The sequence below is a fragment of the Entelurus aequoreus genome, linkage group LG19 (genome assembly GCF_033978785.1).
Source record: "Entelurus aequoreus isolate RoL-2023_Sb linkage group LG19, RoL_Eaeq_v1.1, whole genome shotgun sequence".
NCBI classification, from domain to species: Eukaryota; Metazoa; Chordata; class Actinopteri; order Syngnathiformes; family Syngnathidae; genus Entelurus; species Entelurus aequoreus.
This window is the reverse complement of record NC_084749.1, coordinates 38016099-38036994: the sequence shown is the minus strand read 5'-3', so window position 1 is coordinate 38036994 and position 20896 is coordinate 38016099. Positions and strand designations below refer to the sequence as shown.

Below are 20896 nucleotides of genomic sequence, written 5' to 3'. Positions count from 1 at the left end.
ACTGACGCAAACCTAGGATAATTTTGGTCGTCTACACAAGCCTTGCGGGAGGCTACACAGGCGGAGGGGGCATGACGGTGTTGCCTAAAATGGATTATACTTGTATTGCGCTTTGACACTATTTCCACTTTCACCCATTCACACACACGTTTACACATTGATTGTCCAACTCTCCACAACAATGGTGACGCTATCTGCTTGTGGGTTGTGGCTTTGTTTGATAACTTTGTTCCCCAACACCATGACAAATATAAAGGGAACACTAAAATCATACATTCAGAATTGTATTTAAAACTACCGTATTTTTCGGACTATAAGTCGCAGTTTTTTTCATAGTTTGGCCGGGGGTGCGACTTATACTCAGGAGCGACTTATGTGTGAATTTATTAACACATTACCGTAAAATATCAAATAATATCATTTAGCTCATTCGCGGAAGAGACTAGACGTATAAGATTTCATGGGATTTAGCGATTAGGTGTGACAGATTGTTTGGTAAACGTATAGCATGTTCTATATGTTATAGTTATTTGAATGACTCTTACCATAATATGTTACGTTAACATACCAGGCACGTTCTCAGTTGGTTATTAATGCGTCATATAACGTACACTTATTCAGCCTGCCTGTTGTTCACTATTCTTTATTTATTTTAAATTGCCTTTCAAATGTCTATTCTTGGTGTTGGGTTTTATCAAATAAATTTCCCCAAAAAATGCGACTTATACTCCAGTGCGACTTATATATGTTTTTTTCCTTCTTTATTATGAAATTTCGGCCGGTGCGATTTATACTCCGGAGCGACTTATACTCCGAAAAATATGGTATTCAGTTTGGAAATGTTTGATTACATAGTGTAATTTGTACGGAGCTGCTCTAACAGGGGTCGGCAACCTTTACCACTCAAAGAGCCATTTTGGAAAGTTTCACAAATTAAAGAAAACAATGGGAGCCACAAATTTTTTTGGAAAATTTAAAATGAAAAACACCGCATACAAAGCTTAAATTGCTTTGCGCTATGTTAACCAGGGGTTTCTGACACACGCACCGGCACGCATCTCAATATGGAAATTTAATCTTAGTGCGGCCCGCGACTTTTAATTGAGTGGCGCTTGATAGCGTCTTTCTTCCCAACCCCCTCAAATTTCCGGGAGACTCCCAAATTTCAGGACGTGCTGGCACTGCTTTTTAGCGCCCTCTACAGCCTGCTCAAACAGCGTACCTGCTTGGCCACATGTTGAATGCAGCTTTTGCTTGCTCACGTAAGTGACAGCAAGGCATACTTGTTCAACAGCCACACAGCTTACACTGACGGTAGCCGTACAAAAACAACTTTAACACTGTTACGTTACAAATATGCGCCACACTTTGAACCCACACCAAAAAAGAATGACAAACCCATTTCTGGAGAACATCTGCACTGTAACACAACATCAACACAACACAACAAATACCCAGAATCCCATGCAGCCCTAACTCTTCCGCTCAACCGACGCACGGAGGGGGGGGGTGGGGGGGGGGGTTGATGTGTGGGGAGGTTTGGTGGTAGCGGGGGTGTATAATGTAGACAGGGCACCTTTGCACCCATTACCACTCATGGAGGTCCCGGATTGGCATGGACCTCGTCGGACCATTCCACCCAAGCACCCGGGGATATCGTTTTGTGCTAGTCCTGGTGGATTACGCAACTCGATATCCCGAAGCAGTGCCGCCTCGGTCCATCTCTGCAAAGAGTGTGGCGCAAGCACTGATTCAGGTCATCTCCCGAGTCGGAATTCTGAAAGAGATTCTGACTGACCAGAGCACGTCCTTTATGTCACACACGGTGAAGGAACTGTACGGATTATTGGGAATCAAATCTATTCGGAACAGCGTCTACCACCCGCAGACTGACGGGCTGGTAGAGTGGCTGAATAAGACACTAAAATCCATGATCCGTAAGTTTGTGCACGAGGACAAACCTAGTTGGGATAAATGGTTGGATCTCCTGCTGTTTGCAGTGCGGGAGGTGCCCCAGGCCTCCACAGGGTTGTCCCCCTTTTAATTGTTGTATGGCAGGAAGCCACGCAGGGTTTTGGACCTCGTTAAGGAAAGCTGGGAGGAGGGTCCAAGCCCCAGCAACAATTAAATACAATATGTTATGGACCTGAAAGCAAAACTCCACACGTTGGGTCACTTGTCACGTGAGAATTTGCTCCGGGCCCAGGAACGTCAGCAGCGCCTGTATAACAGGGGGACTCAGCTAAGGAAATTTTCACCGGGAAAGAAAGTGCTTGTATTACTCCCGACATCCAGCTCTAAATTACTCGCCAAGTGGCAAGGACCCTCTGTGGTCACACGACGAGTGAAGGATGTGGATTTTGAGGTCCGGCATCTGAAGACACCCAGATTTACCATCTCAACATCCGCCTCTTTACATGGTGACGGCGGTCGAGGAGAAGGAGGAGCTCGGGCCAGAGGTCCCGCACACCGCCCAGCCCCCCTTCTCCTCTGTGATAATCAGCTTACACCATCACAGAAAGCAGATGTTGCCAAGCTGCAGCAGCGCTTTTCTGATGTTTTCTACCACCGGCCGGGCCGCACGAACCTCATCCAACATCAAAAAGTCCTACACCTTGTGTTTATGTCAATAAAAGACTTGCCCAAACCTGCATACCAAGAAAGATCCATCGGCCTCAGGAGAACCCAAAACGAAACAGTGTGATCTGCATACAAATGCAATTTGGTGTCAATTAGGTTTTGACGAGGGCTGTCAAACGATTAGAATATTCAATCGCAATTAATCGCAGTTTGTTCATAGTTAACTCAAAATAAATCACAATTCATTTCAGATAGATATACTTTTTCTTCATCAAACACTACCCTAGACAGATAATTTGTAAGTGTGTATTAACATGACTGGACAATTAGTTTGCTTTAATGAAATATCTTTTAAACATTATGCTTTTTCTAAACAGTTCTACACAAAAAGGACATACACTTGATTTTAATGACAATTAAAACAAATACTTAAGTGTGTTGGTGTCTTGCCAGATTTCATATTTTGTGGGAATACAGAATTTGTATTCTTGCTAAGGAAGCACTTGCATTCAGATGATGTGCTACACCATATTTTGATATCAGTTTCACTTATTGGTAACACAAAATGTGGACTCTTATGATCATGCTTTGATTGTCAAAGATTTTTTGTAATGTAAAAAGTGTAATTTCTACCTGAATAAATGCTTCTGATATTCTTTACATTACATGTTGTAAAGTTAATGGTATTCATATCTCTGCATGTTTTAATCTTCGCTGGTAATAAAATGAAATATTCAGCCTGCTAAACATTCCTTAACTGAGGACTATCAACCAGAACGTTTAAGAATACCGTATTTTCCGGATCATAGGGCGCACCGGATTATAAGGCGCACTGCCGATCAATGGTCTATTGTTTATCTTTTAAAGGAGTCATATTATTATAATTTTTTTCTAAATTGAAAACACTTCCTTGTGGTCTACATTACATGTAATGGTGCTTTTTTGGTCAAAATGTTGCTGAGATTATGTTTTACAGATCATCTTCAAGCCGCTTTCTGCCGATGAATGGTCTATTTTCGATGTTTTTCATATATAAGGCGCTACAGATTATAGGGCGCATTAAGGGGGTGATAATATTGTAATTTTTTTCTAAATTGAAAACACTACCTTGTGGTGTACATAACATGTAATGGTGGTTCTTTGGTCAAAATGTTGCATAGATTATGTTTTACAGACCATCTTCAAGCCGCTTTCTGACAGTCGCTTCAAGATACGCCGTTTTGTGGGTGGTCTTATTTACGTGGCTCACCTTCGGCAGCGTCTTCTCCCCGTCATCTTTGATCTTTGTTGTAGCGGTGTAGCGTGCAAGGACGGGAGTGGAAGAAGTGTGAAAAGATGACGCTAACTGTTTTAATGACATTCAGACTTTACTTAAATCAATAACAGAGCAGCATCTCCTCATCCGGAAACAACAACACCGGAAATGTGTCCCGTGAAAAACCGTCCGACCGGAACTCTAATAACTAAAGTTCCTTGGGTGAATAATGTAAACTCACTACACCGGTATGTTTTAGCGCTTTCATGGCAAGTTTAATGACAGATATAAGTAAGAACTTTACACTACTTTATATTAGAAATGGCAACAGGTGGAATGTCCCATAACAAAAAGATGGAGGAAAAGAAGAAGTTTATCGACTATGGTGTCGGCATGGACGCGCGCAATTTTTCAGGATTTATGCAGATCCCAAATACAGATCAGCAGTTACCAGAAGGTAAGAAAAGTTGCTTTTGCATAATATTGCAAAACAAAACGCCATATAATATGTCTTACCTTACACATACGCCATAATAATACTCGTATGCTTAATACGCCGACAATCCTTTAAGCCGTGCGGCTTCATAGCTGACCAAAGTCGTACTAAAACATTTCGATAGATTGTAATGTTTTATTTTTTCAATGGAACATATAAAATGTTGGTGTTGTTTACTTGAGTCATATTGCAGTCTACATGTATCTATTATATTTGACTGCCATCTACTGGTCACACTTATCATTACACCATGTACCAAATAAAATAGCTTCGAGGTGGGTGAGCTCAACTAAACTCCTTTCTTATAGTAGGCGCACTGGGTTATAAGGCGCATTGTCGAGTTTTGAGGGGGGGAAAAAAGGATTTTAAGTGCGCCATATAGTCCGGAAAATATGGTATACCCTTTATTTCAATCTGCTACAAAATATCCTAGTCCCCATTGTTCAATTGATGTACTAACATTTATTTAGATATAAATGTCGCATTATAGTACACATTTTTGACAAAGCATGATTGTAATGTAAGACATTTTTTCATTTTGTTAAAGAGTTAGAGAAGGTGTCTTAGCAGCGTGAAAGTCTCAGATAAAAAGTTATGTAGTTAGAGAAGGTGTCTTAGCAGCGTGAAAGTCTCAGATAAAAAGTGACTTTGGACCTTTTCTCTTTTCTACTGAGCTTCTATGCCGTCTTACTAAAACAGTTGCAGTAACAATCTACATTCAATGTTATTAATGCTTTAAACTAATCCAGGGGTCGGCAACCCAAAATGTTGAAAGAGCCATATTGGACCAAAAATACAAAAACAAATCTGTCTGGAGCCGCAACAAATTAGAAGCCATATTACAAACAGATAGTGTGTCATGAGATATACATTGAATTGAGATGACTTAAAGGACACTAAATGAGCTCAAATATAGCTACAAATGAGGCATAATGACGCAATATATACATATAGCTAGCATGTTAGCATCGATTAGCTTGCAGTCATGCAGTGACCAAATATGTTTGATTAGCACTCCACACAAGTCAATAACACCAACAAAACTCACCTTTGTGTATTCACGCACAACGTTAAAAGTTTGGTGGACAAAATGAGGCAGAAATAGAAGTGGCATAAAACACGTCCTGGAAAGTCGGAGAAAGTTATACATGTAAACAAACTAAGGTGAGTTCAAGGACCGCCAAAATTAGTAGGACAAAACGGCGCTCGCCAAATACTCGAATCAGTGAACCATGTTTAATACAAACAGTGTGCTTTATAACAATTAGGGAGGTTTGTGTCACGTTTGTCCTCATACAGAAACCATATTAAAACAAAAAATGTATTTTTTTTCCCCTCATCTTTTTCCATTTTTCATACATTTTTGAAAAAGCTTCAGAGAGCCACTAGGGCGGCGCTAAAGAGCCGCATGATAAAATCACAAAATTGGATCTTGTCAAAACCCTTTGGACACATATAAGAACAATGCAGTGAAATATTTTTTCTTTAGAGTCAAGCACTTAGTAACTAAGTAAGTAAGTAAGTACATTTTATTTATGAAGCGCTTTTCACAGATAAAATCACAAAGTGCTGTACAAAACAAAGGTGAAGTAAAACAACAATTCAATTAAAACAACAGGGGCAACATCATAAAAAGGATACAAAGTGGATTAAAATTGATAGTTAATGTGAGGAACTCGCATGGCTGCCGGATTAGTGACCCCAAGATGCAGGAACCAGGAGAACGGAGAGAAGGTAAGAAGAGTTTATTTACTCCAAACAGAGAAGGAAGCAGTCTTGCATGTAACAGAACCAAACATAAATCAATCTTTGAGCACTGAGGAGCGTAGGCGGTGGTGGCCGAACCGGTCGGAGACCCGGAACCGTCGGCCGAGACAGAGGGAGAAGGTCCGAGCCTCCAGAACGTCGGCTGAGCGTCGCCGACAGGGGTCCCTGCGAGGTCACAGTCTGGCTCAAGGATTATGTCGTGAACTCGCATGGCTGCCGTATTTGTGACCCCAAAATGCAAGAACCAGGAGAACGGAGAACAGGTAAGATGAGTTTAATATACTCAAAACAGAAAATGAAGCAGTCTTGCATGTAAAAGTTCAACAAACATAAATCAATCCTCAAGCACTGAGGAGTGCGCGAGACAGGCATAAATAGGAACATGCTGATTGGCTAGCCGGTGTGGACCGGCTGCGAATCAACAGCAGGTGAGGGAAAAAACACAGAGCTCAGCGGGACAAGCGGGAAGTGGAAACAAAACAAGAGCACTGACAGGCAGTGAATACAAAACAAGGAAACAAACAGAAATGAAGTGACAGATCGTCACAGTTAAAAGGTGCATTAACTAAAAGCTTTACTAAAAAGAGAAGTTTTCAAATGTTTCTTAAAAGTTTCAACACAGTCAAGATCACAGAGGGACTGGTGCAAATTATTCCAGACTCTGGGAGCTATATGCCAGGTGTCCACGGGTTTTAAAACAAGTTTTTGGGATCTTTAGAAGAGTAGGGCATAGCAGGTCAGTGATGTACTGAGTGGCCCCACAATGCAATGCACAGAATGTCAGGACTAAAATCTTAAACTCTTTAACTGGAAGTCTGAAGTCTCTTTAGTGTTGACTTGTTGAAAAGAGTGAAAAGAGAATTGCAATAGTCAATACGAGACGGAATGAACGCGTGAATGATCATTTCGAGATCCAATTTTGACAACAAATTTCTCACCCTAGAAATATTTCCGAGATAATAAAAACAGTTTTTGGTGAGTTGACGGCAGTGACCCTCCAAAGACATTGACTGATCAAACACAACCCCAAGGTTTCTGAGGCTGATTTTAACAGATGCACCCAGAGCACCAAGGGAGTTCTTGATCAGGGGGATCTTTTTATCGGGGGCAATTATCAGAGTTTCCGTTCCATTTATGCAGGTATTGAACAGTTTCACAGTGACAGTCACAGTGCTGTATTTTGGAAACCACAGAAATGTATTTAGAATGTTATTTGTTGTCAAAATATATTTCAATTGCATGGTCACTTATAAGCCTTTGGTATATCTTGGCCAAAACAGGTCATTTGGACGTATAATTATTGGGATTTAATTTGTCACCCCTCTACTAAGGGAGTAACAAGTGATGACTTTATAATACAAGGTATTATGCCAGTTTTTTTAATCAGATTGAAAACGTATGTCAAAGGTATTGCAATATGTTCAGCAGCAGTGTTTTAAAAAGTAAGAATCCAGCCCATCAGGGCCTGAATATTTTTTTTGCATTTAACCTTAAAGGCCTACTGAAACCAACTACTACCTGATACTGATACTAGTCTGATAGTTTATATATCAATGATGAAATCTTAACATTGCAACACATGCCAATACGGCTGTGTTAACTTAAAAAGTGCAATTTTAAATTTCCCGGCAAACTTCCGGCTGAAAACGTTTTGATATGATGACATTTGCGCGTGACGTCAATGGTTGAACCGGAAGTATTGGTACACCATTGTATCCTAATACAAACAGCTCTGTTTTCATCGCAAAATTCTACAGTATTCTGGACATCTGTGTTGGTGAATCTTTTGCAATTTGTTTAATGGACAATGGAGACTGCAAAGAAGAAAGCTGTAGGTGGGATCGGTGTATTAGTGGCTGGCTGCGGCAACACAACCAGGAGGACTTTGATTTGGATAGCAGACGCGCTATCCGACGCTAGCCGCCGACCGCATCGATGATCGAGTGAAGTCCTTCGTCGCGCCGTCAATCGCTGGAACGCAGGTGAGCACGGGTGTTGATGAGCAGATGAGGGCTGGCGTAGGTGGAGCGCTAATGTTTTTATCATAGCTCTGACTAAGTCCCGTAGCTAAGCTATCTTCAATGGTGTCGTTAGCAACAGCATTGCTAGGCTTCGACAGGCGGCACAGCATTACAGTGTCCAGTGTTTGGTTCGGTGTCTCCTGATAGTAGTATTGTTGATCTTCTGTCTATCCTTCCAGTCAGGGGCTTATTTCTTTTGTTTCTATCTGCATTTAAGCACGATGCTATCATGTTAGCTCAGTAGCTAAAGTGCTTCACCGATGTATTGTCCTGGAGATAAAAGTCACTGTGAATGTCCATTTCGCGTTCTCGACTCTCCTTTTCAAGAGGATATAGTATCCGAGGTGGTTTAAAATACAAATCCGTGATCCACAATAGAAAAAGGAGAAAGTGTGGAATCCAATAAACCCTTGTACCTAAGTTACGGTCAGAGCAAAAAAAGATATACGTCCTGCACTGCCCTCTAGTCCTTCACTCTCACGTTCCTCATCCACGAAACTTTCATCCTTGCGCAAATTAATGGGGTAATCGTCACTTTCTCGGTCTGAATCGCTCTCGCTGCTGGTGTAAACAATTGGGAAATGTGATGGGCCCTTCAACCTGTTACGTCATGCTACTTCCGGTATAGGAAAGGCTTTTTTTATCAGCGACCAAAAGTTGCGAACTTTATCGTCGATGTTCTATAGCAGGGGTCGGCAACCCGCGGCTCCGGAGCCGCATGCGGCACTTTGACCACTCTGATGCGGCTCAGCTGCATACTTGCTGACCCTCCCAATTTTCCCAGCATATATGCCGACCCTCCCAATTTTCCCAGGAGACTTACGGATCTCGGAGACTCTCTTGAGGGCAAATGTTCCCCAATTTTCAACCTAATAACTGACTAAGGGCGTGCCCTAATGGCACTGCATTTATTGTCCTCTATAGCCTGTAAAAACAGGTGTCTGCCCGGCCACATGTTGTATGTAGCTTTTACTTGCACACGTAGGAGACAGCAAGGCATACTTGGTCAACAGCTACACAGCTTACACTGACGGTCACCGTATAAAACAACTTTAACACTGTTACGTTACAAATATGCGCCACACTGTGAACCCACACCAAAAAATAATGACAAACACATTTCTGGAGAACCACAACATAAACACAACACAACAAATACCCAGAATCCCATGCAGCCCTAACTCTTCCCCCACAAAACCCCCACACATCAACCCCAAACCCCCCCCACCCCCCTGTGCGTCGGTTGAGGTGGGCGGGGTTTGGTAGTAGAGGTGTCTAATGTAGACCGGAAGAGTTAGGGCTGCATGGGATTCTGGGTATTTGTTTTGTTGTGTTTATGTTGCGTTACAGTGCGGATGTTCTCCAGAAATGTGTTTGTCATTCTTTTTTGGTGTGGGTTCACAGTGTGGTGCATATTTGTAACGTAACAGTGTTAAAGTTGTTTTAAACGTCCACCGTCAGTGTAAGCTGTGTGGCTGTTGAACAAGTATGCCTTGCTGTCACTTACGTGTGCAATCAGGAGCCGCATTCAACATGTGGCCAAGCAGGTACGCTGTTTGAGCAGACTGTAGAGGGCGCTAAAAACAGTGCCATCACACCCTGGAACTCGGGAGTCTCCCGGGAAAATTGGGAGGGTTGGAAAGTATGACGTTATCAAACGCCATTAAATTAAAATTTGCGGGCCGCACTAACATTACATTTTCACATTGAGGTGCCGGCCGGGGCGTGTGTCTGAGACCCCTGGTTAAAACATAGCACAAAGCAAAAAGAGCTTTGTACGCAGTGTTATTTCATTTTAAATTGTCAAAGGAGTTTTGTGGCTCCCTTTGTTTTCTTTAATTTGTGAAACTTGTCAAAATGGCTCTTTGAGTGGTAAAGGTTGCCGACCCCTGTTCTATACTAAATCCTTTCAGCAAAAATATGGCAATATCGCGAAATGATCAAGTATGACACATAGAATGGATCTGCTATCCCCGTTTAAATTTAAAAAAATCATTTCGGTAGGCCTTTAAGAGCGCATCAATGTACCTCCTCTCTAGACATAAGTGCAAGATTAAAATCAAAAAGTGCATTTTCTCTGGACAATGAATAATCCTGCTGACCTATCTATCGCTTCTGGTATTTCCTGCTCAAACATTAACTCAGAAGCGAAAAAGAGCTGGTTGAAAGAGTCTAACCTAAATTTATTGTCAGTTTGTTTTAATGTATTCAGCAGCACAGTGTCTTTTGAGCATGAAACAAAGCTTTAATTATCTTCCTTTTTTCCAAATAATTTTGTTGATGTAGATGTCCATATCGGCTGTACAGTTTTGCTTTACAAAAGAGAAGTGTGGGATACTTCTCTTGTTGCCTTATTTGTATTTGACTTTATTAAATGGATTTATATTATTATTTGGTGCAGCCGGGCCGCAGCAGGAGGGGATAGAAAGAGAGAGAAAAAGGAAGACAGAGAGACAACAACAACAACAACAAACACAACTTTGGAAGTCGCTTCCTAGCGGTCCCCCTGACAGACACTTCACAGGAGCCAGGGGTGCAAAGTTGAACAAAGTTTTTAATGCTTTTTAATTATTCCGCAGAACGTGACTTTTCAGTCACGTCCGTATCCTCTCTCCCCTCCTGCTCCCGGCCGCTTACTGTTAAAGACAACAGATGATTACATTAACACGTACCACCTGTGAAATCTAATCACCTGCCAGCTGTGTCTCGCCGTCAGCGATGGTGCTCATCCTCAGCACCATAGACCGAGGCGGTGACCTTTGCTCCTGCAGGCGCGCTGGCCACATGTCCCTCCACAACAACAATAACAACAACAACAACCACAACAACAGAACAGCATCAGCGAATTGGCTATGTACAAATATGATGGTAAAAGTGATAGCAAAGAAGCAGTTAGTGAAAAAAATGTTAATAATACAGAAATGACAATGAGCATTATTACACTACAAATGGAACAATACAAATACCAATAGAAATAGCACTATTGATAATGAATAACATTAGCTTTAATCATCTTCCAGAAATGATAAGGGTTGCTTGTGCTAATTTTATTAAGATAAAAATCTGCTTTGACCTCATGTACTGTAAATTCCGGACTAATGTGTGTAATGTATAGGACTGATGTATGTAATGTATAATGTATAATAAATGTGATAGTTTTCATAAATCACAAGCAGAGACAGTGAAAAGGTGTGTTATTGTTTGTTTCTTTTGGATGAGTTTGCTCACTGCAAGTGCAGCAGGGTGAACGCCCACAGTATTTCTTTCTGTTTAGTGCTTTTAACCAGAAGTACAAGTGCCGCTCCGTCTTCTCGTCGTCATTCATCACTCCAGGCAACGTTTTAAATTTTACAATATACCTAAAACTATTCATGCTTACCAAACCGTCCTGTCTGTGATGTCTGTTGGAGTGTTTCCCCATATTTTCACAAGCTATCGTCCTCGTTAGCATTAACAAATGTGCTAACACATTCATGAGTGTATTAGTGTTACTAACTTCTTCTTTTTGTTTTGTTTCAGTTTCACAAATTCCTCAGTAAATTCACCAAAACGTCGCGGTGGCCTTATTGAGTCTGTTTAGCTGATCGGAGAGCTAGCTTCTGCAGCTAGTGGGTCCTCAACGATGACTTCTGTTTTGTTTGATAAGCCGTTTTACTGACATCGTTTGGTAACAATTACGGTATGTAAATGAACATTTACAGAATATTTGTGTGAATAATTATTTTCACAACATACATATCTGCAGTTTAAAATCTGGTGTGGCTAATATATGGTGAAATATATTTTTCTTCTAAAATTTCGGGTGTGCAGCTCATATACCGATGCGCTCTGTATCCCGGAAAATACGGTACCTGAGAGACACACTTGCTCCTCAGATGTCTAAAAAGTTGTTTTTTAGATTTTGTAGCAGTTACAGGTATTTATCTACCAGTTACTCTCTGATAATATGGAAAATGACTGCCAGACTCATTTTAGGAGCAACAAATACATAAAGACAACACCACATTCTGCAGAGGCACTATAGAGAGCCTACTGACCAACAGCATCTCTGTCTGGACTGGAGCCTGCAGTGCCTCAGACTTGTAGTCTCTGCAGAGAGTGGGGAGGACGGCGGGAAAGATCATCAGGACTCCTCTTCCTTCTACCCAGGAGATCGCAAAAAGCCGCTGCCTGACCAGGGCTCAGAAAATCTGCAGAGACTCCTCCCACCCCCACCAAGGACTGTTTTTACTGCTGGACTCTAGAAAGAGGTTCCGCAGCCTCCGTAGCAGAACCTCCAGGTTCTGTAACAGCTTCTTCCCTCAGGCCGTAAGACTCTTGAACGCATCATAATAATCCCCTCAATTCCCCCCAAAAATGGATTAACTTGCTGGAATATCAAGACAAAATAACATACATTCATAAACGTGGATGCATATGCAAAAGTGCAATATATTTATCTGTACAGTAATCTATTTATTTATATCTGCACCTTATTGATTTTTTATCCTGCACTACCATAAGCTAATGCAACAAAATTGCGTTCTTATCTGTACTGTAAAGTTCAAATTTGAAGGACAATAAAAAGGAAGTCTAAGTCTAAGTCTAAGTTTTAGTGAAATCTAAATGCTAAGCAAATCGTTTTTTGGTCGTACCAAAAAAAAAAAAAGATTGTCCAGACTTTAAGGACAACACTCGCATTTGATCAGGCGATTTAGAGTCTCCTGTTGCTATATGTTTGGGACTGCAGCACAAAACAGAACCTGGACAGTTTCTGAAAATTAAGAAAGATTGTTACCAGTTCAAAGGAGCAGGTAACAGTCCTAGTTGGGAAATGCAACAAACCTTCTGGTAACAACACAATGTGCTATCCTGGTGGAGCTGCACTCTTTGGGCAACTGCCATGCACTACAGATACCATGGGTAAGGGCAAGGGGAGAGAAGGCACTGGAACAATGCACACGTAACCCTGTATTAGCTTGAAGGACTGAAGGAAAATTACCCATGTGGTTATCTTGCTGATGGTCTTTACAATATTGTTTTTGTTTCCTCACTGGACAGGTTGTTGTTAGTTTTGCCTGTCCCAATTCATTGGTCAATGTAGTGTTTGTTATTCAATAGCTCAAACAGAAGCAGAGATTAACCAGAACCATGTTTGTGTGGCAATATCACTCAGGACGCAATACACAGGAGACGTCAAACTGCTCTGCTTTGAAGGGTATTATGTCATCGCCTGTGTGCTTTACTGTGTTTTTGACTCAGCCTGTCAAATTCCATATGTGTGAGCCTTTAAAGAGGCCAAACATGTACAAGAGGTAGAACAAAAAGCAAGGGTCGGCTCTGTCCTTACACAACACAGAGTTCATTGACCCATTGTGTTTTTGCACTGATGTGCTTGTAGGGAAACACAACATACAAGACATAGAAAAACACTCTTGCACAGGGGACATCCTTGATTAGAAAGTCTTTAGAGTGAGGATGTTATTTCTTTACTAATCAGTTTTTGTGTTGGTGATGCATCTTGGAGTTCTAAGAAATAGTTCACTTTGTTATACCGCTGTAGACTTCATATTTCAATGTAAATATACTTATATGTTTATAGAATGTTTATCACAGCCCTTTGGTGCAAGTAATGTGCTTGAACACTAAACTGTTCTCCCCACCTCTCTGGTTGTGCAATTGTTTTGATTGAGTAAGAGCAGAAAAAACATACTGTGCTGTTTGTTTTGCAACAGTTGTAACTGTCTTCTTTAAGTTTGCCTTTCTCATAGTTCCAATACGTACGTCATTCAAAGGATTCATTCATTATATTAGGCAACTCTGCGCAAGCAACTCAAGACTTTGTGAAGGCAAAATAATTGTAGCAATTGTATCTTCTTCCAAGCTAATTCTTCACTTTTGACCTGTCTGCAGAAAATGTCTATAATTCCCGGATACCATATTTTTGTGAGACTCCTTTAAATCTAGCTAAACCATGTTTCTTAAAAAAAAAATATCAAAATGATTCAAAGTTTTTCATCACGTCTAAAGGTTCACATCAGGGCCATTCAACTGGCAGCCTGGGTTTGACAGTTTGAAACTTGTGAGACAAACATTTTTGCAGCAAATTCCTAAAAACATAATACTGCTCCTCTTGTATAGAGGAACTTGGACCACTGTAAACACATTGGCAGATCCTTGCATTGACATGTTTACCTTATTAGCAAACATAGACCACTGCGTTCCTAACTTGTGATTTACATAACTGATGCGCTCCTCAAGACACCCCTCTAAGTCCCCCTCCATTTTGGCAGATACCATTTTTTTTGGTAATGTGATTTATGTACCGTATTTCCTGTACCGTAGGGCGCACCGCCGATGAATGGTCTATTTTTGATCTTTTTTCATATATTAGGCGCACCAGATTATAAGGCACATTAAAAGGAGTCATATTATTATATATTTTTTCTAAATTGATAGCACTTCCTTGTGGTCTACATAACGTGATGGTGGTTCTTTGGTCAAAATGTTGCAGAGATTTCATCAGAGACATCTTCAAGCCGCTTTCTGACAGTCGCTTCAGGATACGCCATTTTGTGGGCAGTCTTATTTACGTGGCTCACCTTCGGCAGCGTCTTCTCCTCGTCATCTTTGTTGTAGCGGTGTAGCGTGTAAGGACGGGTGTGGAATAAGTGTCAAAAGAAGGAGCTAACTGTTTTAATGACATTCGCACTTTACTTAAATCAATAACGGAGCAGCATCTCCTCATCCGGAAACAACCACACCGGAAATGTGTCCCGTGAAAAACCGTCCGACCGGAACTCCAGTAACTAATATTCCTTGGGTGAATAATGTCAACTCACTACACCGGTATGTTTTAGCGCTTTCATGGCGAGTTTACTGACAGATATAAGTAAGAACTTTACACTACTTTATATTAGAAATGGCAACAGCGGAGGATGAATGTCCCATAACAAGACGATAGAGATCAAGAAGAAGCTCATCGACGCGCGCAATTTTTCAGGACTCATGCAGATCCCAAATACAGATCAGCAGGTACCAGAAGGTAAGAAAAGTTGCTTTGGGATAATATTGCAAAACAAAACGCCAGATAATCTGTCTTACTTTATACACACACCATAATAATACTTGTATATTTAATGCGCCGACAATCCTTCAAACGGGGAAGCTTCATAGCTCACCAAAGTCGTGCTAAAACATTTTGATAGATTTTTGAGCGCCATGTGTAATGTTCTATATTTTCAATGGAACATATAAAATGTTGGTGTTGTTTACTTGAGACATATGGCCACCATAGTGCAGCCTACACTTATCTCTTATGTTTGACTGCCATCTACTGGTCACACTTATCACTACACCATGTACCAAATAGAATAGCTTCGAGGTGGGTAAGCTCAATCAAACGTATTCCTTACATTAGGCGCACCAGGTTATAGGCACACTGTCGAGTTTTGAGAAAAAAAAAAGATTTTAAGTGCGCCTAATAGTGCGGAAAATACAATATTAAGGTGTTGCTTTAGATTATTTGCGTGAGATACAGTCAGTTCAACTTCCTTAGTTATACTAATAAGGTTTTATTTTAAGTCCTCTCTTTGTCATCATTTGGACTATTCAACTAGTGGCCTGCAAGTCCAGTTAAAAAAACTTGTGAAAGAAAAATCTGTTTTGCAGAAGGTCCTTTAAAAACAGCCAAACGCTCTGACTCTGTCAAATAGATAGACCGAAATCAAATGTCCACTGTAACTAATTACTTTTGATGGCTTGATGTATGTGGCATTTTGCCTGTGTTTTTTGCTACTGGGTAAAGTAAAACTGTGGATTTAATATCTGTATAATGAAAAAAAAAAGGATTAAACAACATTTGATTATCACCTGTGTGAAGCAAGCGACTAATAAAACAGATACAGTGCTTTATCGCTATATGATGTACTTATACATAAATAACATTACAAGGCTCAATGTTCGGACTTGGATGGTTCAAAAACAGAAAAAATAACTTGATTCCTTAAGTCCTAGCTCACAAGTTGAACTATCACTATATAAAATACTCATCAAGCAAGTAAATGTTGTAAAACCACCCATTACTCTTAAAGGGGAACTGCACTGTTTTTTTGGAATTTTGCCTATCGTTCACAATCATTATGAGACACACGAACACACGTCTTTTTTTTTTTCTTTTTTAAATTTTAAAGATGATAAAAAAAACGCTTGAAAGATGGGGCTAATGGGAGTCACTGTTGTAACCTTCAAAGCCCTTTAAAACCACTACGGAACCCTCCAGCAACGTTTTATATACACCAGGGGTCCCCAAACTACGGCCCGCAGTAAGTCCCAAGTAAAAAAAAAATAATTAAATATTGTTAATTTAAAAAAAAATACATATTTTTTTTTAAATTTGGGACTTGGTTTAAAAAGGACAATGTTTTTAAAAATAATAATAAAACATATAAAAAATATATTTATTTATTTATTGGTTTATTCATTCAAACTTAGGACTTCCCGCGGGCCGGTAGAAAATTTATTATAAAGAACACATTAAAAAAAAAAAATGATAATAATAACAAATAATAATAATTTAAAAAAAACAAAACAAATAAAAGATAAATAAATATATATATATATATATATATATATATATATATATATATATATATATATATATATATATATATATATATATATACATATATTTATTTATTATATATATACTTATATATATATATACTTATGTATATATATATATATATATATATATATATATATATATATATATATATATGTTGCCAACAATAATAATTAATAAATAATAATAATAGTAATAATAATACAAATAATAACAATAAATAATAAATAAATAAATTATATATATATATACATACATATATATATATATATATATATATATATATATATATATATATATATATATATATATATATATATATATATATATATATATATATATATATATACATACATACTTATATATATATATATATATAATTTTTTATTATTTATTATTATTTATTATTATTATTTAATATTTTTAGCACAAAATATTGTTATTTATTTTATTTTATTTTATTTTATTTTATTTTTTATTTATTTAATAATAATAATACCTGGGATTTATAAAGCGCTTTTCTAAGGACGGCGTGGCAAAGTTGGTAGAGTGGCTGTGTCAGCAATCGGAGTGTTGCTGGTTACTGGGGTTCAATCCCCACCTTCTACCATCCTAGTCACATCCGTTGTGTCCTTGGGCAAGACACTTCACCCTTGCTCCTGATGGCTGCTGGTTAGCCTCTTGCATGGCAGCTCCCGCCATCAGTGTGCGAATGTGTGTGTGAATGGGTGAATGTGGAAATACTGTCAAAGCGCTTTGAGTACCTTGAAGGTAGAAAAGCGCTATACAAGTATAACCCATTTATCATTATCATTATTTACCCAAAGTCGCTTTACATGTTAAAAACCCATCATTCATTCACACCTGGTGGTGGTAAGCTACTTTCATAGCCACAGCTGCCCTGGGGTAGACTGACGGAAGTGTGGCTGCCAATTTGCGCCTACGGCCCCTCCGACCACCACCTATCATTCATTCAACATTCATTCACCGGTGTGAGCGGCACCGGGGGAAAGGGTGAAGTGTCCTGCCCAAGGACACAACGGCATGGTAAGAGGCGGGGAGCGAACCTGCAACCCTCAGGTTTCTGACACGGGCGCTCTACCCACTATGCCATGCCGCCCTCACATTTATTTATTTTTATTATTATTTTTTTAAATGTGTCCTTTTTTGTAATTCATTTTCTACCGTCCCGCGGGAAGTCCCAAGTAAAAAAAAAAAAATATATATATACATATATATATATATATATATGTACATATATATTTATATATATATATATATATATATATATATATATATATATATATATATATATATATATATATATATATATATATATAATTTTTTTTATTTTTTTATTTTTCCTATCTAATCCATTTTCTACCGCTTTTTACTCTCGGTGTGTCCGAGCCGCTCAGGCAAATCATATTGTCTAAAAATGCATTTTCCCATCGATAACGTGACATCATCGCGCTCGCACCACAATGTCGGGCGAGCAGCCAGGCCCCCGGGCAAATTGTTTTAACCCAAGAAGTTTGGGGACCCCTGATATACGCAGTGCAATTTTTACATTTTCCTGAGAGAACTCTCCTGAAGGAATCAATAAAGTACTATCTATCTATCTGTCTATATATAATGTAGTAACAGACACGTTCATAACAACATGAAATATGTTCAATATTGACTGTATTTTCATCATTTTAATTATTTCCGGGACTGATTTCTTCTGCGCATTGATTTCGGTTTCCATAGCACTTCTGGCAACATGTGTGTTCATACCATAGATATATATCAGTAGATGGCGCAAGGCGGAGTCTCCAGCGTAGTTCACCGGCGGCCATCTTGTGACGGTCAACTATTCTGGTACGTTCTATGGTAGCTGTTGTAAGGTGAGTGATCTGCACAAACAAAAATACTCTTAACTCGCTGAAATCTTGACGGATTTACAAACGGTTTTGTTTATTACACACGTTATTAACGTGGCTATGATTCAGGATGCTTGGACATGTTGAAATTGCAGCTTTTCTGTTCGAAAAACGACTTAAAAAATAAGGTTGTATGTTTGTCCCTGGCCAGCTGTACCTATTAACGTTAGCTAAGTTAGCTGAACAATTTTGTTAGCTCGTTTCATGGGAAAAGGATCAGTGGGAGAGGCAGAATTGCTCTTTCTTTTCAACATAACTTAAGTTGCACATGATTTCCAAGCGGTTTGGTTTGTTAAAAACATCTTACATTATGATACAGGAAATTGCTGGCTTTGTGTTTACAGAACTACGCCTACCAGTGAAGATGCCTGACTTTTGTGCAGCCTACGGATGCTCTAATCGCCGTAGTCTCAAAACGAGAACCCGTGGGATCACCTTTCACCGGTAAGATATGACAATATTATGACTATAATTAGGATAATCGTTAGTTACTTAGTGGATGTATGTACAATACAGGTCCTGCTACACAGGAACAGCGGGGCTATGTGAGATAATAGTATTGCAAGATTGTTGTTGACCCAAGGCTTTTTACACAATTGAATGTTTCTTTTGGACACCTTTCTTATAACTCTTTTAGTGTGGTTGTCTTATTCTTAAAGTACATACATGCATACATGCACATACATGCATACATGCATACATACATGCATACATACATACATACATACATACATACAATTACCCCAAAAATATGATAATTTAGGTGTGTATTTTTGTCCTTACCCTTAATGTTAAAGGAAAGAAGGGTGGAAAATGTTGACAATAATTTATATATCTGGCTACCTTTCTCACGTTTTTAAGGTTTCCCAAAACCGGAGAGAGGAAGAGGCAGTGGGAACTTGCCCTAAGAAGGGATGGTTTTGTTGCCTCTGGCAGGACAGTGCTCTGCAGTGAGCACTTTAGGAGTGAGGATTTTGACAGGACGGGGCAGACTGTCCGGCTTAAAGATGGTGTTGTGCCAACAATTTTCAACTTTCCAGCTCATCTTCAAAGGGTATGTGTATCATTGACCAACAAGAATTCAAGGTGTATAAGATTGATATATCAATATATAAATATGTGATTAAATGTCACACTTTAGTTTTTCTTTCTGCAAGTTTAGGAAGAAATAATGTGTTGCTTATTACAGCACATTTTAGACACTCAATATGTTTTTTTTCACTCTTATGTTTATTTTAGCCGATAGCAACAAGAAGCACAACCACTGCTAGAAGAGCGGAAGACAACCTGCCAATGGACTTGTCTCAGGATGAACCTCAGCCTGATGTTGTGAGTATTTGCATGTGGAATGTCCAGGTGTCATCAACATGTCCGTACACGGACAAATGTGTCCATTGGTCTTGGCTTGTCATATTATTATATTGAGGTGGTACTCTGTGTAAAAAGTTTGAGAACCACTGGCTATCTCACTTGCTCTGTCACTCATACACTTGGATGAATAAACATGTGCGAACATTGAAACTACACCCAGGGGTAGGCAACCTTTACAATCAAAAGAGTCATTTTTGTCCAGAGCCACAAAACATATTTTTGCCTTATAAGGGGACAAGCCTATTAAGATCAATTTCTTAAAAGTATGCTGAGTTGTGTTTTCTGTTGGAGAATTGGAGAACATAAAAATTGATTTAGGCTCACAGCATTGATAAGTGAACATTGAATTGTTAAAAAAGTAACTGTTATTAATTAACATATTACTAATATTTATATATTTGTATATTTTGCCAAAGCAACAGGGAGCCACTGGAGAGAGGCGAAAGAGCCGCAAGCGGCAGGCCACTGACCACCTATACGCATTGCCTGCTTGCCCCAAGGCTATAAAGGCCAACCTTGAAGCCCCATCTCTCCCCACCTGCCCCTGCTTCCTACATCCCCTCCACACCACACCAAGTTGTTCTTGGGCTTTTTTCGACTACAGGAACTCAGCGCACCGTGCTGTGTAGTGGTAACGCATTTCAAAGGTTCTGGATTTGTTTCCAAATCCAGAACCTAAATACAAAACCAATCACAGACCTTCATGGGTTTCTAGAAAGTTTCAGGTTATGGAAGGTATTGGTTAGGAATGGGACGATATGAAGATTTAATGTCAAAATATTTGTGATAAATGAGACAGAACTGGCCAGGACCTACTGTCTGTGAGATAATTTTATGTTGGTTTGGTTCTTCTGATAAAGGTGTGAATATCTATGCTAT

The 20896-nt window shown here is 39.4% G+C and overlaps 1 protein-coding gene across 1 annotated transcript; it reads left to right on the top strand.

Moving 5' to 3' along the window:
• The first annotated feature begins 18559 nt into the window (after window positions 1–18559).
• LOC133634965 (THAP domain-containing protein 3-like) lies at window positions 18560–20646 on the top strand. Its single transcript, XM_062027628.1, has 5 exons — window positions 18560–18610; window positions 18991–19090; window positions 19508–19700; window positions 19886–19975; window positions 20434–20646. Exons 2-5 carry the CDS (start codon window positions 19011–19013, stop codon window positions 20644–20646), a joined length of 576 nt encoding a protein of 191 aa, XP_061883612.1. The 5' UTR covers window positions 18560–18610; window positions 18991–19010.
• Window positions 20647–20896: the final 250 nt, after the last annotated feature.

Bases quoted from the DNA above. Each gene is read 5' to 3' on its own strand.
- LOC133634965 (XM_062027628.1), top strand. From the start codon at position 19,011: ATGCCTGACTTTTGTGCAGCCTACGGATGCTCTAATCGCCGTAGTCTC. The intron at 19,701-19,885 runs GTATGTGTATCA...TGTTTATTTTAG, and splicing joins TTCCAGCTCATCTTCAAAGG to CCGATAGCAACAAGAAGCAC. The intron at 19,976-20,433 runs GTGAGTATTTGC...ATTTTGCCAAAG, and splicing joins ATGAACCTCAGCCTGATGTT to CAACAGGGAGCCACTGGAGA.